The following is a 19,163-nucleotide window of genomic DNA, read 5'->3' on the forward strand; positions in this document are numbered from 1 at the left end:
GGTATGGAGTATACTTTTCTCTATGAATTGTGTATGTGTGTGATTACTATGAGTAATATAAGTGTATGGTAAAAATAATTAAATAAGGATATAATATGAATTTTCCTCACTAGGAGTAACCACTTTTAAGTTCCTTTTTCTTTGCTGCTTCTATTATAGCTTTGAATGACGTATTTATGCCTCTACTAATTTGTTGACTACTGGAGATTGTTTATAGATTCCACATAATGAAGGATGAGGAATTTCCATACCTCCAACATCTCCTTCATCTTTTACTTTTGTTTTGGTTACTCCTTGGTTACCTTTATAGTTTTAAATAATGGAGGAAACTCCTTTTTGTGATTTATCAATTTTTGCCATGATTGGTAGACTCTATTGTGATAATGAAAAACTAGATCAAGAACGTGTGTACCTCTTCTGTACTCTAATTCCTGGTTTGTGTTCTGTATATGCTATGTGTGTTTACAGTCTGTTTTTTTTTTTTTAAGATTTTATTTATTTTTTCATGAAAGACACGCACACAGAGGGGCAGAGACACAGGCAGAGGGAGAAGCAGACTCCATGCTGGGAGCCTGATGTGGGATTTGATCTTGGGTCTCCAGGATCATGCCCTGGGCCAAACCCCTGAGCCACCCAGGGATTCCCTACAGTCTGTTTTGTAATGGTGATGAAGCCTTTCATGCATTATCAGTTAGTTGATTTTTATGTAGAAAGTCAAAACCAATAGTCCTATTTATGTTACTATGATTGTATGTTTATGATAGAACCAAGATGTGTGATTGGAGTCAGGAGGAAAGAGAGCCCACGTCAGAAAACCTGTGCTGTTTCAAGGAGTCTCTTAATCAGTTCTGGTAGTTCTTCTGCTTTAAGTTCAACTCCATTCCTGCTGTTTCTCGAATGTTACATCATTTTTTTCTTGACTTCCTCTTTGTTTTTTCTCTGAGGCCAAGGACACTCTCCTGGAATAAACTTTCATCTAGAGGACACAGGTAGTGAGCTTTCTAGATACGTGCTTGGCCACTCTTGTATGTAGTGAAAGAATTCGTAAGTAGTTGGTGTGGGTTTCTCTCTATTTGTGGGTAGGTCATTTCTCCACGAGGCCCATACCTTAAACGTCAGGGCTGATTGTGAGCTCTGCTCAAGTATGTGGGGCATGTGGATAAGCTGGTCTCCATCTAGGGCGCAGAGATGGGAAGCAGGCCTTGGGGCAAGGGAGGGTGAGAAGCTGGTGCAGACAGCAGAATTAGGCGGGCTTGGCACTTTCTGTGAATTTTAATCTTATGTAAACCCTCTAGCCCCTCTTGTTTCTTTTTTTTAAGATTTTATTTATTTATTTATTCATGATAGACAGAGAGAGAGAGAGAGAGAGGCAGAGACACAGGCCCAGGGATCCCCTGAGCCACCCAGGGATCCCCCCCTCTTGTTTCCATTGCCTGTCACCCAGGCTGTCATCTGCTTTGGGAGTTTGACATTGCCCCAAGCTCTTCTGTACTTTTTTCTCAGACTTCCCGCCCTCTCAGGGTCCTCCTGAAGTGATTTGCCCCCTTTCTTTGGAGAGCATTTCTCAGATTTTATTTTGTAGGTAAAGCCTTTTTTCCAACTGGAGTGGTCGAGTGAATGGCCAAGTATGGGAAGAAACGTGAGAGAGTGTGTCTAGGGGCGGGGTTTTGTGGAAAGGCCTGCAGGCCTAGCTGTCACCTGTACACATGTGAGGTTGACACCACTGGACATGGTTTAAACAGGATGTGGGTCCAACATTAAGTGTCATTGAAACAAAGGTAAGATGATGACTCCCTTTCAGAAAGTTTTTCATCTTGATTGCATCAAAGAGCAAGTCTCAGCTAGGAACTAGTCTGAAATACCTCTTTGATAGCAGCTAGTTTCCTATCATAGCAGAGAACAGGAGGCAGACCCAGGTCTTTCTATCAGCAATAAAATTAGTTAGAATTTAATAAAGTGTGTTTATTTTTGTAGTTACCACCTACTGATGACAAAGTGACACTCATTTTCCATTTATTGTAGTAATTCTAAGTTTCAATTAAAATATGTTTGGTTAACTAAATCATAGTATGATGATTTGAAGAAAATATTAAATAATAGGATACATGATATGGGATATAGCAATTATGGTGCGACAATGGGAATGACTGAAGTTTGAAAAATATTCTTATGAATAATTTATATTATTCAGATGAGTAATTCTTGCTGTTCTTGCTTCTCCCCAGGTCTTCTTATTTATTGATTAGTTCCCTGGACTCACTTGGAAGGAGACATTTCTCTGGTATTTTGAGGGTTGTTCTATTTCAGTATAACTTTAGAAGGGAGGAAAAGTGGACAGGTGTAGGAGTCTGTCATCTTGAACTGAAATTTTATCTAGCTATCTTTTTGGTTTCATTGCTTTTGTTTGATTCTGTAGTCCATTTAGAATTAGTCCTAGTGCTTAGAGTTTAAGTGGGGCTTTTTGCCCCATCAGCTAGCCAATCTCAGTATGAGGGGTTTAGAGATGTCAGTTGCATGTCTGCTCACACACAGATTAGGTGCCCAAAGACCATGTACAGATCCAAAAAAATAGATTTTAAATTTGGTTCTCTTATGATTTTCCAGCAGACATGAGTGGAAGAGGTTCATTAGATCCTCAAAGATTTAAAGTCAGACTTGAGTTTTCCCACCTTGTGGATATTTGTTCTGTTTGCATCCTTTCCCAAAATAGTTCCATTTAGTCTGTGTTTAAACATCTGCTGACTAGGTAACTCCGTTTCCCATTTGTCTTCTCAGATGTTCTAGTGTATATCTTTGTAGCTGTGTCCTTGTCACATTGCATTGATTCATTCAAAGATCCATTGGGTCTTTGAACATGTAGAACCATCTGTGGCTTGTCAGGACGCTGTTACTGGCTACACTTTGCTCTCACTTGGCCTTTACAGTTCAGCCCTCTCTTTTTTTTTTTTTTTTTTCAGCCCTCTCAAATTAGCATTTGTCTGGTAGACATCCACCTCTCTGGTGATTCTCTAGACCAGGCTTTGAAAGCTGATAGGCTAACAGATGTGTTTTGTATGATTCATGTGTTGTTGGTGAGGGTACAGGGGTGGAGAAGAGAGTTACTTTCCCAATAGTTTAAAGTCGGAGTATTAAAGATAAAAATCCAGATTTTGCTTATATCTGGCAACATCGAGACTGAATTGTTATGTGACAGAAATCTCCTGATCACATACTTTATGCCATCTACTTCTGTTTCACTGACTCCTGCCTGGCCTTTTTAGGTACTTGAATGGATTTCCTTGCCAATAATCACACATTTCCCCCTTTTCTAAAATTACTTTTTTTGTTCTGTTTTGTTTTACAATTTATCGCAGGGTTCAGAACTATCTACAGATTCACTTTTTCAGAGTCATTCTTACAGTTGAATAATTTATCCTCTGTGATAAATTTCTGGTTTTCTTACTTTGGTTTTCAAAATTATTATTTCATTATAATTATATTCCCTATTAAATGAGCAGAAGACATTCGTTCCTCCCTAACTTAAGTGCTATTTCTAATTAGCACTTTTAACAATCACTACATTTTATGCTTAATGAAAGGCTTAATGTTGGATTGTTCCTTTTTTTTTTTTTTTTTTTGAAAGGCATTATGTTTGTATAAAATCTTCCTAAAAAGGATAAACCTTGGGATCCCTGGGTGGCGCAGCGGTTTGGCGCCTGCCTTTGGCCCAGGGCGCGATCCTGGAGACCCGGGATCGAATCCCACGTCGGGCTCCCGGTGCATGGAGCCTGCTTGTCCCTCTGCCTGTGTCTCTGCCTCTCTTTCTCTCTCTGTGACTATCATAAATAAATAAAAAATTAAAAAAAAAAAAAAGGATAAACCTGAGGTAGTGGCAGGATCAAAATAAAAGCATAGGTGACTAATGCCATTGTTGATGACTTGCACATTTGGCACACTTTTCTCTGGCATATAAGCCTTTGTGTTAGGTTCTGTTTTAGAACTTTTTAAATTTTATTGCTTCATCCCCACCCCCAAATTACACTGTCTAAATATTTTAGATTTAGAATATATTTTGTATCTAGAGGATTTTGTTGTTGTTTTCTAGAAACTCTTTGTCATTTCTTCTATTCATTTCCCTGATAAATTTACCAGCATTGGTCCAGTAACCAGTGTTTATTGGCTGCCCTCATGAGCCAGGCACTCTGCCAAATTGTCTGGTGACCTACGTGAGAAGCAGTCAGTGTGGCAGGTGCCCAGTATCCTTCAGTTCTGTTCCGTAAATGAGGATGAATATGGATAGGAAATGAATGTGACAAAAATAAAGTTGGAGCCTTTTGATTCCCAGGCAATTTTATGGAAATCTTTGTTGAGATGTTAGCAAAAGACACTCGTTCCTCCCTAACTTAGTGAGGATGTATCATTGAGTTTTCTTCTAGTTTTCTCATAGGCCAAAGAAGAAATCATGATGGCAGCAGAAGGTGGCCCTTGAAGTGCACAGGTTATTGCACTGTTGTGGACTTCCATACTTATTTTTGCTCTAGCCCCTTTCTGATGAAAAACCTTAAGGAACTTACTTCATGAGACACCATTCTTGTGAACCCTGAGAAGTTTTAAGTTCAAGTGGTCAGAAATAGGAAAACCAATATGATAGGATATGGTGGCCTCTCCTCTCTGGGGTGTGAACCACACTGGGGTTTTTGATGAGTGTATTTTTACATGACTGACTTGTAGGGACGGGCGTAGTTGCTGGGCTGCTGCCTTTTTCTTCCCCCCCCAGTCCCGCCCCTCCTGTTTCTCTTTAGCTCTGATGCTTCTGTAACAGCCCACATGGCTAAGCTCTGCAAGACCTGTGGTTAGTGTCTTCAGTATGGAAAAAAAGCTTATTTTTATTTCAGTAACATTGACATGACACAGAATTCACCATTTTGTAGTGTTCACCTATTGACTTCGGTACATTCACATTGTTGTGCAGTCATTACCACTCACTATCTAATAACAGAACATTTTTATCACCCCAAAAAGAAACCCAGTACCCACGTTAAGCAGTCACTTCACCTCCCTTCCTCTGGCAACTGCTAACCTGCTTTCTGTCTCTGTGGATTTTTAAATTCTGAGCATTACTTATAAATGGAATCATGCAGTATGTTGCTTTTGTGGCTGCCTTCTTTCAGTGAATGATGTTTTCAAGGTCCATCCATACTGAAACACGCATCAGTACTTCATTCCTCTGCTGACTGAGTCATATTCTGTTGTAAGGATACACCAACATTTTATTTATCCATTTGTCTGTTGAACATTTGGGATTATTTCCACTTTTTGGCTCTTATGATAATGCTGATGTGCATATTTAGATTTTTGTTTGAACATCTGTTTTTCGGTTCTCTTGGGTGTATAGCAAGGAGTAGATTTGTTGGGTTATATGGTAATTCTGTTTTTAACTTTTTGAGGAACCAAAAAGATAACGTGTAAAGTACAAAAAATAGTAATAATGAAAATCTCTTTGGACCATGGGCCATGATATCAAGATACCATATTTCCTTGTTCCATGTTAGAAAATCTTTTTTTTTTTTTTAGAATCAGGCAGAACTGGGTTTAAATCTCAGCTCCTCAACTAACTAGCTGTGACCTTGGGCAAGTTATTTAACCTTTCTAAGCCTATTTTTCTTTCTTTTTTTAAAAGATTTTATTTATTTTTCAGAGACAGAGGCAGAGACATAGGCATACGGAAAAGCAGGTTCCCCATGGGGAGTCTCATGCGGGACTTGATCCTGGCACCCCGGGATCACGCATGACCTGAGCCAAAGGCAGATGCTTAACCACGGAACCACCCCCCAGCTGCCCCTCTAATCTGTTTTTCATGTAGAGTATGCAGATAACTAATTGCTGCCTCATGGTTACAGTAAGCATTCACTGAGATGGTATTACACAGAAAGTGCTTGTTAAAACACAATGCTTAGTGTAAAGTAATCCACATATACTGTAATAATTATTTTGGGATAATACATAGTCACCAAAGCCTGATTGCTATTCATTGCCACAAAGAGATGGCTGTGTTCTTTGGTCATACCAAAGAGGTGAATGACCCCCCCAAAATATCTTAAACTTTGTTGTTGTATATTATCTTGGCTATAGATGTTTTGCATCTTTACTTTTAGATTAATATATTGTCTGTTATTCTCAAAATTTGTAACATGTTTATTTTCAGAGGTAGTAGGACCTGTTGCAGAGAAGTGACTTTTTTTTTTTAAACTTTCATTTGATCACTGTTTGGGTACTTCATATATGAACCACTTCCTGGCTCTATTCAGAGAGAGGCTAGAATGATTGCTAGTGACTTGCCTTATCTCAGTGTGTAGGGATTTAATGAAACTTTTTATTGAATTAGTAGCTAGTTAACAAAAATTATTTTTTTGAATTCTTAAAATAGATTTTTATTTAAAAAAACTTGAATCTTCTATGAACAGATAATTCAGAGATTATCACTGGTTATACTTTGATAGATGCTTAGAAAAAAACCCATGTACTATTTATGTACTATTTTTAAAAGTATTATTATATAATAATCTTGCTAGAAATATTTTGCACTTATTATTTAGGAACAGTTTCCAAGGCCTGAAATAGTTTTCTGCTACTTAAAATTGAATATTATTTCATTTTATGGATAGAACATAATTTACCCATTTTCCTACTGGACATCATGTTTCTAGTCTTTTTACTATTATATATATTGCTGTGATGAACATCTTTGTAGCAAAATCTTTGTGCATATCCATGATAATTAGTTTGGGCTAAATTCCTAGGTTAATGTAGACTTTTTTTGGATCAAAGGGTTTACATATATTTTAAAACTTTTGATCAGTTCAGCATTGTTAAGTACCCACTGCTCTCTGTTGCACCCTCCCCCAACTGCAGTCTTTATATCTCTATTCACAATTGCATTTAGTTTATTTACACAAGACACCACTTTAATTTCTACTACTGATGTTTGTGACTGTATATGTCTTTCACTTAAAACCTGCCATTCAGTTGAAAATCCCTTTTAGCTCTAGAGTTCTTTTTTTTTTTTTTTTTAATTTTTTTTAAATTTATTTATGATAGTCACACAGAGAGAGAGAGAGAGGCAGAGACATAGGCAGAGGGAGAAGCAGGCTGCATGCCGGGAGCCTGACGTGGGATTCGATCCCGGGTCTCCAGGATCGCGCCCTGGTCCAAAGGCAGGTGCTAAACCACTGCGCCACCCAGGGATCCCTAGCTCTAGAGTTCTATGGCAGTGCAACATAGGAAGCAGTTTTATTTGCAGCTGGATTGTCAGGGTTTGGACCTGGGTCTATCTTTCCCTAACCAGCACAGCAGATATCTTATACTACACAGCATTTCAGTGCACTCAACCTCACCTCTTATTCCATATGTTTCTATAGTCTTGTTTGGATTAGCCAGTCTAGTTTGCTAAAGCCTATTTGTTCCTCCCACAGGACTTTTCTGTGGCCTCTCTACACTATTGAAGGATGATAGATAAAAATGCTTTTCTGTTTGCCAGGTGATAATTCTGAGATATATGTGCAAGACTTCTTAGAAAATCCTGCAGGATCAAGCCTTTGTCAGAAACATCTGTCGGGATGCCTGGGTGGCCCAGTGGTTGAGCGTCTCCCTTTGGCTCAGGACGTGATCCCAGGGGTCCTGGGATCAAGTCCTGCATCAAGGTCCCCTTGAGGAGCCTGCTTCTCCCTCTACCTATGTCTCTGCCTCTCTCTGTGTCTCTCATGAATAAATAAATAAAATCTTAAAAAAAAAAAAGAGAAACATTGTCACTCATAGTGGTGGCCAGCTTGATGATGAATCCTTGCATTGACTCTCCCTGTTTGATTCCCTATATTCTTCATTCCTGCTCCCTGGGATCACATTCCAAAATAAACTCCCTGCCTATAAACCTTTGTCTTTCCCTTTACTTTCATTGGAACCCAGACTAAGACATTTTGTGATCACAGGCAGGTAGTTTCTCTTTGAGTTGCAGTTTTCTCATGTGTTAGTTTGCAGAGTAGTTTCTACCTTACATTATTCATTCACCAAATACATTGAAACACTACTATGTGCTAGGTGCAATTTTGGGTATAGGAATATAGCAGAGCAAGACAAACAGGAACCCTGCCTTCATAGAGTTCACATTGTGATAAAGGAGACAGACAAAGAAGTAAGCAAACAAGAAATTTAGTAAATAAAACAGGATAGTGTGCTCCAGAACAATAAAGTCAGGAGAGAAAGCCAGTCTGAGTAGATGCTGTTTGAAATGAGGACTGAATGATGAGGAAAAGCTGGATTTGGGAAGAACATTTTGGGTAGCAAGTGTAAAGGTCCTGAGGTGCAATTGTTAGGAGCAAGGTAGTATACATAAGTGCTGTGTATAGTACTTGGCATTTCGTAAGTGCTCAATACATTTTGGATAGGATTAGTAGTAAGGTTTGATCAAGGAGATAGTTATCATTAACTACACAACAGTAAGTGGCCTGTTTTGACTGAGTTGACAAAAATGGACTTTGTAGAATAAGCAGATAATTGTACAGGTTGTGAATAGAGTTACATGGTTAAACTTTATTGATTTGGTGAAGTACATTGACTTGCTTTGCATTCCTAATATAAATTTCACTTTGTTGTGATGTTTTATCCTTTTTCTATGTAGCTGGATTCAGTTTGCTAACATTTTGTTGAGAATTTTGCATCTCTGTTCCTAAGAAATATTGGTCTCCAGTTTTAATGCCTTTGTCTGGTTTTGATATCAGTGTAATAATGTTGGCTTCATGAAATGAATTGGGAAGCGTTTCACCTCTTTATGGTGGAAGAGTTTGTGTAGAATTGGTACTCTTTCCTCCTTAAATACTTGGTAGAATTGTTCAATGAAACCCTCAGGCCTGGACTCTTTGTTGGAAGACTTTTAAGAAATTCAATGTCTTCATTTTTATAATTCAAGTTATCTATTTCTTTTTGAGTAAACTTTGGTAGAATATATTTTTCAAGGAATTGGTCTGTTTTGTCTAAGTGGTCAAGTTAAGGGATAGAATTTTATGTCTAATACTCCCTTATCTTTTTACAAAATTATTTGTGATAAAAACTACATACATAAAATTTACCGTTCTAACCATTTTTAAGTGTACAGTCCACTGGCATGAATTACATTTTACAATGTCGTGCAACCCCTTATTAGCCTATTGATGTCTGTGGCATCTGTAGTGATGTCTTCTCCTTCATTGCTGATACTGGTACTTGTATCTTCTTTTTCTTCTGATCAATCCTCCTAGAGGGGTATCAATTTCATTGATCTTCTCAAAGAATTAGCTTTTAGTTTTATAGACTTTATTATATATATTGGTTTTCTATTTCATTGATTTTTGCTCATATGTTATTTCTTTTGATCTGCTTGTTTAGGGGTTTAATTTACCCTTCTTTTTCTATTTTTTTTTAAAGCTTGTAGTCTATATCATCATTTGAGACCTTTCTCTTCCTATACAAGCATTTAGTTCTCTAAGTTTACCTTTGAGCACTGCTTTATTTTTAGGCTACAAATTTTACTTGGCTGTACTTTCACTTTTCATTGTCTTTGACATATATCCTAATTTCCCTTATCACTTCATTTGACCTAGATATCGTTTAGAAATATGTTGTTTTGAAATGCATCAAAAAATAAGACGGATTGCGGCAGCTGGGTGGCTCAGTTGGTTAAGTGTTTGATTTTGGCTCAGGTCTTGTGATCTTGGGGTCCTGGGATAAAGTCCATATCTGGCTCTGTGCTCAGCAGGGAGTCTGCTGCTCCCTCTCCCTCTGCCCCTCCTCCCATTCATTCTTTCTCTCAAATAAATGAAAATCTTTTAAAAGAGTATGTTGTTTAATTTTCAAATTTTGGGAGTATTTTCCATCCATCTTTCTGTTTCCTAGTTTAATTCTCTTATAGTCAGGGAACATACTTTGAATGATTTTAATTTCTTTATATTATTGAGGTGTGTTTTATGGCCTAGAATATGATCTTTTTGGGGGAATGTTCCATATACATGTGGGAAAAAATGTAATTTGCTGTTTTTGGGTGGAGTGTTCTCTAAAAGTCAATCAGGTCAAAGTGATGGATGTTGTTTTTCAAGTCTTATATATTTTTACTGATTGCCATAACAGTATATCACAGACTGCCTGGCTTAGATAACTGAGGTTTATATTCTCACAGGTTAGGAGACTGGAAGTCCAAGATCAAGGTGTTGGCAAGTTTGTTTTTTCCTGAGGCCTCCTTGTTTGACTTGTAGGTGGCTGTCTCCCTGTATGTTCATATGGTATTTTCTCTATATGTCTATATTACTGGTGTCTCTTCTTATATGGACAGACTGGGTTTGGTCCCTACCTTTATGACTTCACTTAACTTTACCTCTTCAAAGGCTCTGTTTCCACATGTAACCACACTGAGTGTTGGGAGGCATGAATTTTTTTTTTTTTTAAACTTTTATTTATTATTTATGATAGTCACAGAGAGAGAGAGAGAGGCAGAGACTCAGGCAGAGGGAGAAGCAGGCTCCATGCACCGGGAGCCCGATGTGGGACTCAATCCCGGGTCTCCAGGATCGTGCCCTGGGCCAAAGGCAGGCGCCAAACCGCTGAGCCACCCAGGGATCCCGGGAGGCATGAATTTTGAATACAATTCAGTCCACAACACTGATTTTTTTCTACTTACATTATTGATTCTAGACAGAGGAGTGCTGAAGTATCCAGCTTTATTTGTGGATTTATCTTTTTCTTTTTTCATTCCTATCACTTATTGCTTCATGTATTTTCAGCGTTTTTTTTTTTAAGATTTTATTTATTCATAGAGACACACAGAGAGAGAGAGAGAGACAGAGAGAGAGAGAGAGAGAGAGAGAGAGGCAGAGACACAGGCTCCATGCAGGGAGCCCGACATGGGACTCGATCCCGGGTCTCCAGGATCACACCCCAGGCTGCAGGCGGCGCCAAGCCGCTGCGCCATGGGGGCTGCCCAGTATTTTCAGCTTCTTAATCAGTTTTCAAATTCTGTGATTCACTGTGTGCCCTCCTTCCATGTTTTCTTATGAACATTTTCAAACATGCTTAAAGTTGAGAGAATGGTACAGGAACATCATATACCTACCACCTAGAATCTACAATTAATGTTTTCTTATATTTGTTGTAGCACATATCCATCCCTCTATTTCATCAATCCCCCCCTCCCCCTTTTTTTAAAGTAGGCTTTATGCCCCGCACAGAGCCCAACACAGGGCCTTAACTCTTGACTCTGAGATCAAGACCCGAGCTGAGATCAGGAGTTGGATGCTCAACCAACTGAGCCACCCAGGCGCTGCAATTCATTTTTTGATGCATTTCAAAAAATTTGTAGCCACTTTGTCTCTCAACACTTAAGTATGCATGTTATTAATGAGAATTTAATAACTTTTTAAAGTTCCTTTTTTTAGTTAAAATTTTCTTTTTCTTTTTCTTTTTTTTTAAGATTTTATTTAGTCATGAGAATGCAGAGAGGAGAGAGAGAGAGGCGGAGACACAAGCAGAGGGAGATCCTGGGTCTCCAGGATCGCCCTAGGCTGAAGGCAGTGCTAAACCGCTGACAACCTACTTATAGTGACAAATTACTTATTAGTGTAATTTTTAACTAGGCTGCCCTAGGTAAAATTTTCATATAATGACCTGTACGGATCATGAGTTGATCACTAAATCTTGCTGTCTGTAGTAATATTGTATACTTATCCTGTAATGTGGGACTTCTTGGACATTTGTATATTGTTGCTTTCTGCATAGACTCTTGAGATCTGATTTTTGTTCATCCTAAGAAGAGGACTCAATTTAAGTTACCAGATCTGTGTTTTTAGGGATTTGTTTAGGCCTGGACAGGATTAAAATGATTGTATAAATTAGGATCAGTTATTCACTCAGTAATTATTTTGTTTCTTTTTAGTCTTGATATTTAATTGTGGTAAAATATATCTAACATAAAATCGACATCCTAACCATTTTTAAGCATACAGTTCTGTGGCATTAAGTACATTCACACTGTTGTGCATCTATCTCTAGAACTCTTTTCATCTTGCAAAACTGAAACTTTATACCCATTGAACAGCTCCCTATTCCTCCCTCCCCTAGCCCCTGGCAACCATCATTCTACTTCCTGTCTGTATGAGTTTGACTACTTAGGTACTTCATATAAGTGGAGTTATATGATATTTATCTTTTTGTGTCTGGCTTATTTCACTCAGCGTAATGTCTGAAAGGTGTGTCCATATTGTAGCATGTGCCAGATTTTCCTTCCTTTTTAGGACAGAATGTTATTCCATTAGATGTGTATACCATATTTTGTTTGTCTACCTATCTATGGATGGACACTGGGGTGGCTTCCACCAGTATTTATTGAGCACCTCTTATGCGTCAGTCACCTTTCATTAAACACTTATTGACTCCCTTAATGGGCCAGATCATGTTCTAGGCATGGGGGATACTGCAACAATGAATATCCCGGACAGAATTACTGCCTTCAAGAAGCAATACACAAAGAAGTGTATTTCTTGGTTCTGAATTGGATTTTTCATGTTTTAGTGATTCTGAAATTGGATGTACTTTATAATTAATAACATCTTATAATTTTATAAGGCAGTATTTCTTTTTTAGTGACACCTACAATAATGGTGTATCTTACAGTCATTTTGAATCATAGATTTGATGAGTCACCAATAAGTAGGTTGTAGATAAGGGCTATGAAAAAAATAATCCAGAACAATGGGGATAGAAAGTTAGTTACATGGGGTAGTCACAAATAAGGTGACATTTGAGCAAAGCACATGTTCAGGTTTTTTTTTTTTTTTTTTTTTTCCGGAGCAGGACTTTCTTCCTGAAGGATACACTGTGCTGGTCACATATTGGTGCAAACTCTGTACCTCTGTGGACTGTGGACTGCTAGCAGTTTGTGGACTGATTACTTTGAGTAGCAGGGTAGAGGGTAGAGCCCTGACAAGTGGGGTTAGGGATGGGGGTTGGGAGTATTTTGCAAGATGGGACCAGATTTTGTATGCCTGGAAAGGGCAAGGCTGATGGCATTTTCCATCTTAGTAAACAGTAAACAGTGTTTCCAGTTGCTCAGAACAAAAATTTTGGAGTCATCTTTGACTTCTCCATTTTCCCATACTTTACATTCAGTCAGCCAGCAAATCCTGCCTGCTGTGCCTTCAAACTGCATCCTGATTCTGACCACTCTTAACTACCCCGACCTAGAACACCATGGTTCAGGCCATCTTCATCTGTTGCCTGGATTATCATGATAGCCTCCTAACCAGTCTCCTTTCTTCTACTTGCCTTCCTGTAATCTCTTCTCAATATAGCAACCAAAATGATCCTTTTGAAACATGTCTGATCATATTACTCCTCCCCTTAGGATCTCCTAAAAGCATCCCGTCACTTTTATAGAAAAGGTTAAAATCCTTATGCTTGCCTACAGGGCTCTACTCCATCTGCTACCCCACTTCTTTGACCTTCTATCCTACTTGTCTGCTTTGTGCTTCTTTTGCTCTGAGCTGCCTCTGGCAGCTTTGTTGCTTCTTAATCATATTGAGCATGTTCCTGTCTCAGAGCATTTGTACTTGCTGTTTCCCCTGCAAGAACAGTCCCCAGATATCTGCAAGGCCCATTTTCTCAGGTCCCTTCTCAAATCTCACCATATCAGAGGGGCCTTCTAAACACCCTATGTAAAATAATACCCTCTTTCCCGCCAGCACTGTGTTTTCCCCTAAATCAGGCTAGATTGAGTTATGCTGCAGTAGCAACAACTGCAAAATATTGGGGGCCTAATTCGACAAGACTTCTCACTGAAGGTATGCCTCTGTTGCAAGTCCCCTGGGTGGTCTTCACACTGTCTTCAACTCCGAGAGCTGTCAGATGGCCTAGCTACTACCATCTTGAGCACTGGCAGAGGCAAACACCATTCACTGCCCTGCAGGTGTCTTCATGGAAGTGACATCTATCACACTGACTTGACCAAAGGTAGTCATTTTGTCATACCTCATTTCAGCTAGGGGCACGTATGAGTGACTGAGCAGTCTTATCACGTATCTGGAAAGAGATCAGGAAATTCATGGTGGATAAATAGCCACACTTTTTTTTTATCCTGCTTAATTTTTCCCTAGCATTTATTTCCTTCTGACACAATACACATTTACCTCATTTTGTGTATTTTCTTTTCTCTTCTGTCTAGACCACAGAGAAGTGGGACTTTGTCCGTCCTTAATTGCTGTACCCTAGGGGCATAGGATGATGTGTGATCTGTAGGAAGTGCTTACTAATTTTATGGGATGTTGAGAAAAACCAGGGCAAATCATTCATTTCTTTACTTGGCAACATGTAAGCTCAGGTGGAAGTGTTGAGTAGAGAGAGATGTTTGAAAAGAAAGGAGGAGACTGTGTGAAATGAGAAGTTGGAGAAAAGCCGTAGAAATGCTGGTCGGTGGAGAGTGTTGAGATCTGACACCATGAACCTGCAGGGAGATCTTGTTGCTCAGCTGTGTGACTTCCTCTAGGAATGTCAAGTTGCTCTGGAGCTGGTAAAGCAGAGGCAGGCAGGAAGGTTGGGGCCCATCTCATAAGGATAGGGAGAGGTCAGGTTGAAGGAGGAAATGAGATCCTCATTGGCCCTTCAGGGTGCAGCGGTATCACCCCTGCTCTGTCTTGCATCCTGTCAGAAAGATGAAGGAGCTCACCTGTCCCAAAGGAAACAGTTTCTCCTGGATGGTGTGGGTGGTGGCAGGAGCCCTCTGGCCTGTAGGCATCCTTTCTTTCATTTGCTTCTCCTACACTTTTGAGATAGTTTTTCTTCTCTTCATTTTACAGGTGGGCAGATAGAGTTAGTGGTCAAGCTCACAGCTGCAGTGCTCTCCTGTACTTGTGTGGTGCTCGGCCATGAGGAGCTCTCTTAGTTTTTAGTGCCTTGTGCCTTGATTGCATCTGGGTCATGAAGATAGTATGGTTCCAATTTAGATGTTTGCAAGACCTTACCAGAAAGGAAACAGTTGGTCTATTTTTGTACACTTCAACGGGTGTGATAACCACATTACCAACTGTAACTAGTATATTCACTCCCAGGGAATTTCTTATGAATACAATTAAAGTGAACCTCACATGATCTAAGAATGTTGCATTGGTGATACTTTTCCTCTGGTTTTACCTGTTGACCTGAACATTTCATATGTGCAAGGAACTGCTCTAGGCTCTATGACCACTATAGAGAAGAAAAGGCAGGTGGCCTCCCCTCAGAAATGTGGTTAAGAAGGCAAAACAAGTATAAAACCCTGATTATTCAAACAGTACCTAGAAACAAGGGTGCAGAGTGGGGGAAAAGCCCCTGAGGTTAAAATTTGTTTCCTTGAGACTCATGGAGGGAAGTGGAAATTGAGCTGTAACTTGAAGGCTGCATAAGACTTAGAGGAGGCTCTCCAGTGGAAAACTGACTTGGGCCCCAGTGGTACCTCTGGTGGAAAATCTCAGCATGCCACTGCAGTCAGCAATGGTAGCATTTTTAACTGCTTTTAAAATTTTTTGAATAATTGTTTTTGTGTGTGAATCTCATAGATGCTCAGGAGCTAACCAGTCAATTTAGCAGAAAACATACTCCTCTATTTCTTCACACTCTGGTGGCCGTTTTCTGAAAAGTATCGTGTGGGAGTTACTGGCTGTAAACTTGGTTTGGTCTCATGTGAGAGCCAAATGATAATGACCCCTTGCCTGCAAATTCCACTTGTTTTCCAGTGCCCTTTGATCACATACCTCTGCAGGTAAAGGTTTTGAAAATATACGTTAATAAGAAATAAATTCTAGAGTTTGTGAACTTTGTCTTCATTCTAACACAAAAGAAGTGAATTCTCTTGCTTTTCACTCAGGTGGTTTTTTAAGTCTTAAAATCAGTCATTCTGAAAGAAGTTTTCTTTTTCCATCTAGATAAGGCACCTCTGTCTAAGAGTCTTCTGCTGGTCCCCAGTGCCCTGTCCCTTTTGCTGGCCCTTCTCCTGCCACACTGTCAGAGGTTCTTTGTGTATGACCTCCAAGCAGTCAAGGAAGACCTCCAGGTGAGCTCTACTTCATTGGCATTTATGAGGAGAGAAGGCAGAATTTTTTCTCGATTGGCTATTTCTTTTCTATTTTTAGTTCCTCAAAGCCTCTAACTTTTAAGAAATATTATTATTCATAATTCATTAGAAAGTGAATTTTCTAGTTGCAGGAAAGCTGGTTGACAAAGCAGTATTTCCTTTCTCTAGTAGGCACATCTCGCATTCATGTCTTACTCATGGAAATGCAATTTACAACTTCGAAAGAAAAACAATATTAAATCTGTTTTTTATCATTAGTATGCATTCTTAACATTTTAAAAAACATTTTCATACTTAACATTTCAAAGCTTTATATTCCAAGTTTGAGTGTTGATTAAATGATCTAAGCTCTTGCAGCTCTAACATATTGTGAATCTCTGAATTACTTTTATAGTGGTAGTTATACCAATATTCCAAGTTTGAGTGTTGATTAAATGATCTAAGCTCTTGCAGCTCTAACATATTGTGAATCTCTGAATTACTTTTATAGTGGTAGTTATACCAAGTAGGAAATTTCTCTTGGGTTTTTATTTCTGGGAAGAGCAGGACTCTATGGCTTTTGAGATTTATGGGCTGATCTCTTTGAAGATGCTGGTGCTGGGTCTTACTGGTGAGTTGGAGCATAAAAGGGATGTTCTGGCACCAATCCTGGAGTGGGAGCTTTCCCCACACCACCAGGAAATTTTTGGATACCAGGTGGGTGTCCTACAATTCAACTAAATCCTACCACAGTCTACCTGGAGATAGCATCAGATCTCACAGGTGAAGGCTGCCTGCCCCCATCTCCATGCTAGTTGCAAAGCCCAGGTTATTACCTGTGCTTCTGACCAACTGGCAACAGATTAGAGATTACCATGATCTCCCCCTTGGACATGAGATGCCAGTTGCAAGTCCAGGTTGTTACTAGTACTAATGATTGATTGATTGGCTTTAAATCAGAGGTTCCCATGACCCCTTCCTTAGGTTTGATTAGTTTGCTAGAGTGGCTTACAGAACTCAAAGAAATATTTTACCTACTGGATTACCTCTTTATCATAAAAGGATAGGATAAAGGACACAGATGACCATCCAGATGGAAGAGATGCATTGGACAAGGAATAGGGGTAGGGCACGGAGCTTCTGTGGTCTCTCTGAGGTGCTACTTACTAACCTGGAAGCTCTCTGAACCCTGTCCTTTCGGGTGTTTAGGGAGACTTTGGCCATTGGCAGTTGATCCAACCTCCAGTCCCTCACTGTCCCTTGTAGATAGGTCAGAGGGTGGAACTAAAAGTTCCAGGCCCTTTAATCCCAAGGTTGGTTCCCCTGGCAACCAGCCCCCATTCTGAGGTACATCTAAAAGTCACACATTGATAGAAAAAAAGCCACCTTTCTGGCTTTCATCAGTTAGGAAATTCAAAGGGTTTTAAGAGTTCTGTACCAGAAATGAGAGTGAAGACCAAATCTGGGGCAGCACTCAGCTGCAGTGGCTGGCTCAGCAGTTTAGCGCTGCCTTCAGCCCAGGGCCTGATCATGGAGACCTGGGATCGAGTCCCACATTGGACTCCCTGCATGGAGACTGCTTCTCCCTCTGTGTCTCTGCCTCTCTCTCTGTGTCTCTCATGAATAAATAAATAAATCTTAAAAAAAAAGAAGACCAAATCTGTATTTCTTTCTTTCTCTTTCTTTTCTCTCCCTCCCTCCCTCCCTCCCTCCCTCCCTCCCTCCCTCCCTCCCTTCCTTCCTTCCTTTTTCTTTCTTTCTTTCAAGATTTTATTCATTTATTCATGAGAGACACAGAGACAGAGAGAGGCAGAGACACAGGCAGAGGGAGAAGCAGGCTCCATGCAAGAAGCCTGATGTGGAACTCGATCCCAGGACTCCAGGATCACACCCTGGGCTGAAGGCAGGCACCAAAGCACTGAGCCACCCAGGGATTCCCCCAAATCTATATTTCTTATCATAACTTACAATATCACAGTGTGTTAGTGCAAATTATGGTGTATAACCTACTACCTTTTCTTTATACTTGATTAGCCATTTTAAGCCTAATACTCTCTTGACATCTTTTCTTCATAGTGATGTTATTAATACCATTGCTTATGTTGACTTTATCAAGTTCCTCTGAAAGTCTTTCAGTTATTTATCCAAATTACTGCTTTCTGTCAGAATATAATATTGCTTCTGTATTATTTCAGTTGCTCTAATGCACTTCTGGATCCTGGTTGCACGTTAGAATTACCTGAATAAACTAAACACACACAGACACACACACACACACACACACACACACACACACACACGCCTAGATCTCACCTTGGACCAACTGAGTTGAAAAATCTAGTAGTAGGATCCCTGGATGGCTCAGCGGTTTAGTGCCTGCCTTCGGCCCAGGGCGTGGTCTTGGAGTCCCGAGATTGAGTCCCACATCGGACTCCCTGTGTGGAGCCTGCTTCTTTCTCTGCCTGTGTCTCTGCCTCTCTCTCTGTGTCTCTCATGAATAAATAAATAAATAAAATCTTAAAAAAAAAAGAAAGAAAAAGAAAAATCTAGTAGTAGGCCTGGGTGTTGGTGTTTTTGTTTTTGATTTTTTTGTTGTTGTTGTTGTTGTATTTCTCTGGGGATTCTATTAAGTGGCCAGCTCTGAGAACCACTGCTGTAAAGGAGCATAAAGGCCCTTTAGCTACAAGTTGATACCTACCTTTCTTTCTTTTCTTTTCCTTTCACTTTTATTTATTTATTCATGAGAGACACACAGAGAGAGGCAAAGACATAGGTAGAGGGAGAAGCCGGTCCCTCCCCACAGGGAGCCTGGACCTGGGATCACGCCCTGAGCCAAAGGCAGATGCTCCACCACTGAGCCGTTCAGGCATCCCTAGCTGATACATTTCTGATTTGGGGGATTAATTTGGTTTATCTGGCCACATAGGCAAGAGTCCCCTTCTAATGCCCCACTATATGAGCACCTGTGCTGTACAGGTGGGGACCCACTTACATGGAGGATTTTCTTTTTGTGCATTCATTGTGATTTTTATTAGAGTATTAAAAATAAGCAGTATAAAGTAAATGTAATAAATTTGCTAAGGCA

General features: G+C 39.7%; 1 protein-coding gene and 1 long non-coding RNA gene across 3 annotated transcripts in view; one reads left to right on the top strand and one right to left on the bottom strand.

The window, feature by feature from the left end:
- Positions 1-19,163, top strand: part of UBAC2 (UBA domain containing 2) — a 179,691-nt gene that overhangs the window by 15,542 nt on the left and 144,986 nt on the right. For both annotated transcript variants that reach the window (XM_038569946.1, XM_038569945.1), the window contains exon 2: positions 15,951-16,078. In XM_038569946.1, coding sequence (XP_038425874.1) covers positions 15,951-16,078 — 128 coding nt within the window. The remainder of the gene's footprint in view (positions 1-15,950; positions 16,079-19,163) is intronic.
- LOC119865225 lies at positions 14,334-17,390 on the bottom strand. Its single transcript, XR_005376520.1, has 2 exons — positions 17,250-17,390; positions 14,334-15,006 (listed from the first exon to the last, which is right to left on the bottom strand). It is a non-coding gene; the product is annotated as an uncharacterized LOC119865225 (long non-coding RNA).

The sequence above is a fragment of the Canis lupus genome, chromosome 22 (genome assembly GCF_011100685.1).
Source record: "Canis lupus familiaris isolate Mischka breed German Shepherd chromosome 22, alternate assembly UU_Cfam_GSD_1.0, whole genome shotgun sequence".
Classification (NCBI taxonomy): domain Eukaryota; kingdom Metazoa; phylum Chordata; class Mammalia; order Carnivora; family Canidae; genus Canis; species Canis lupus.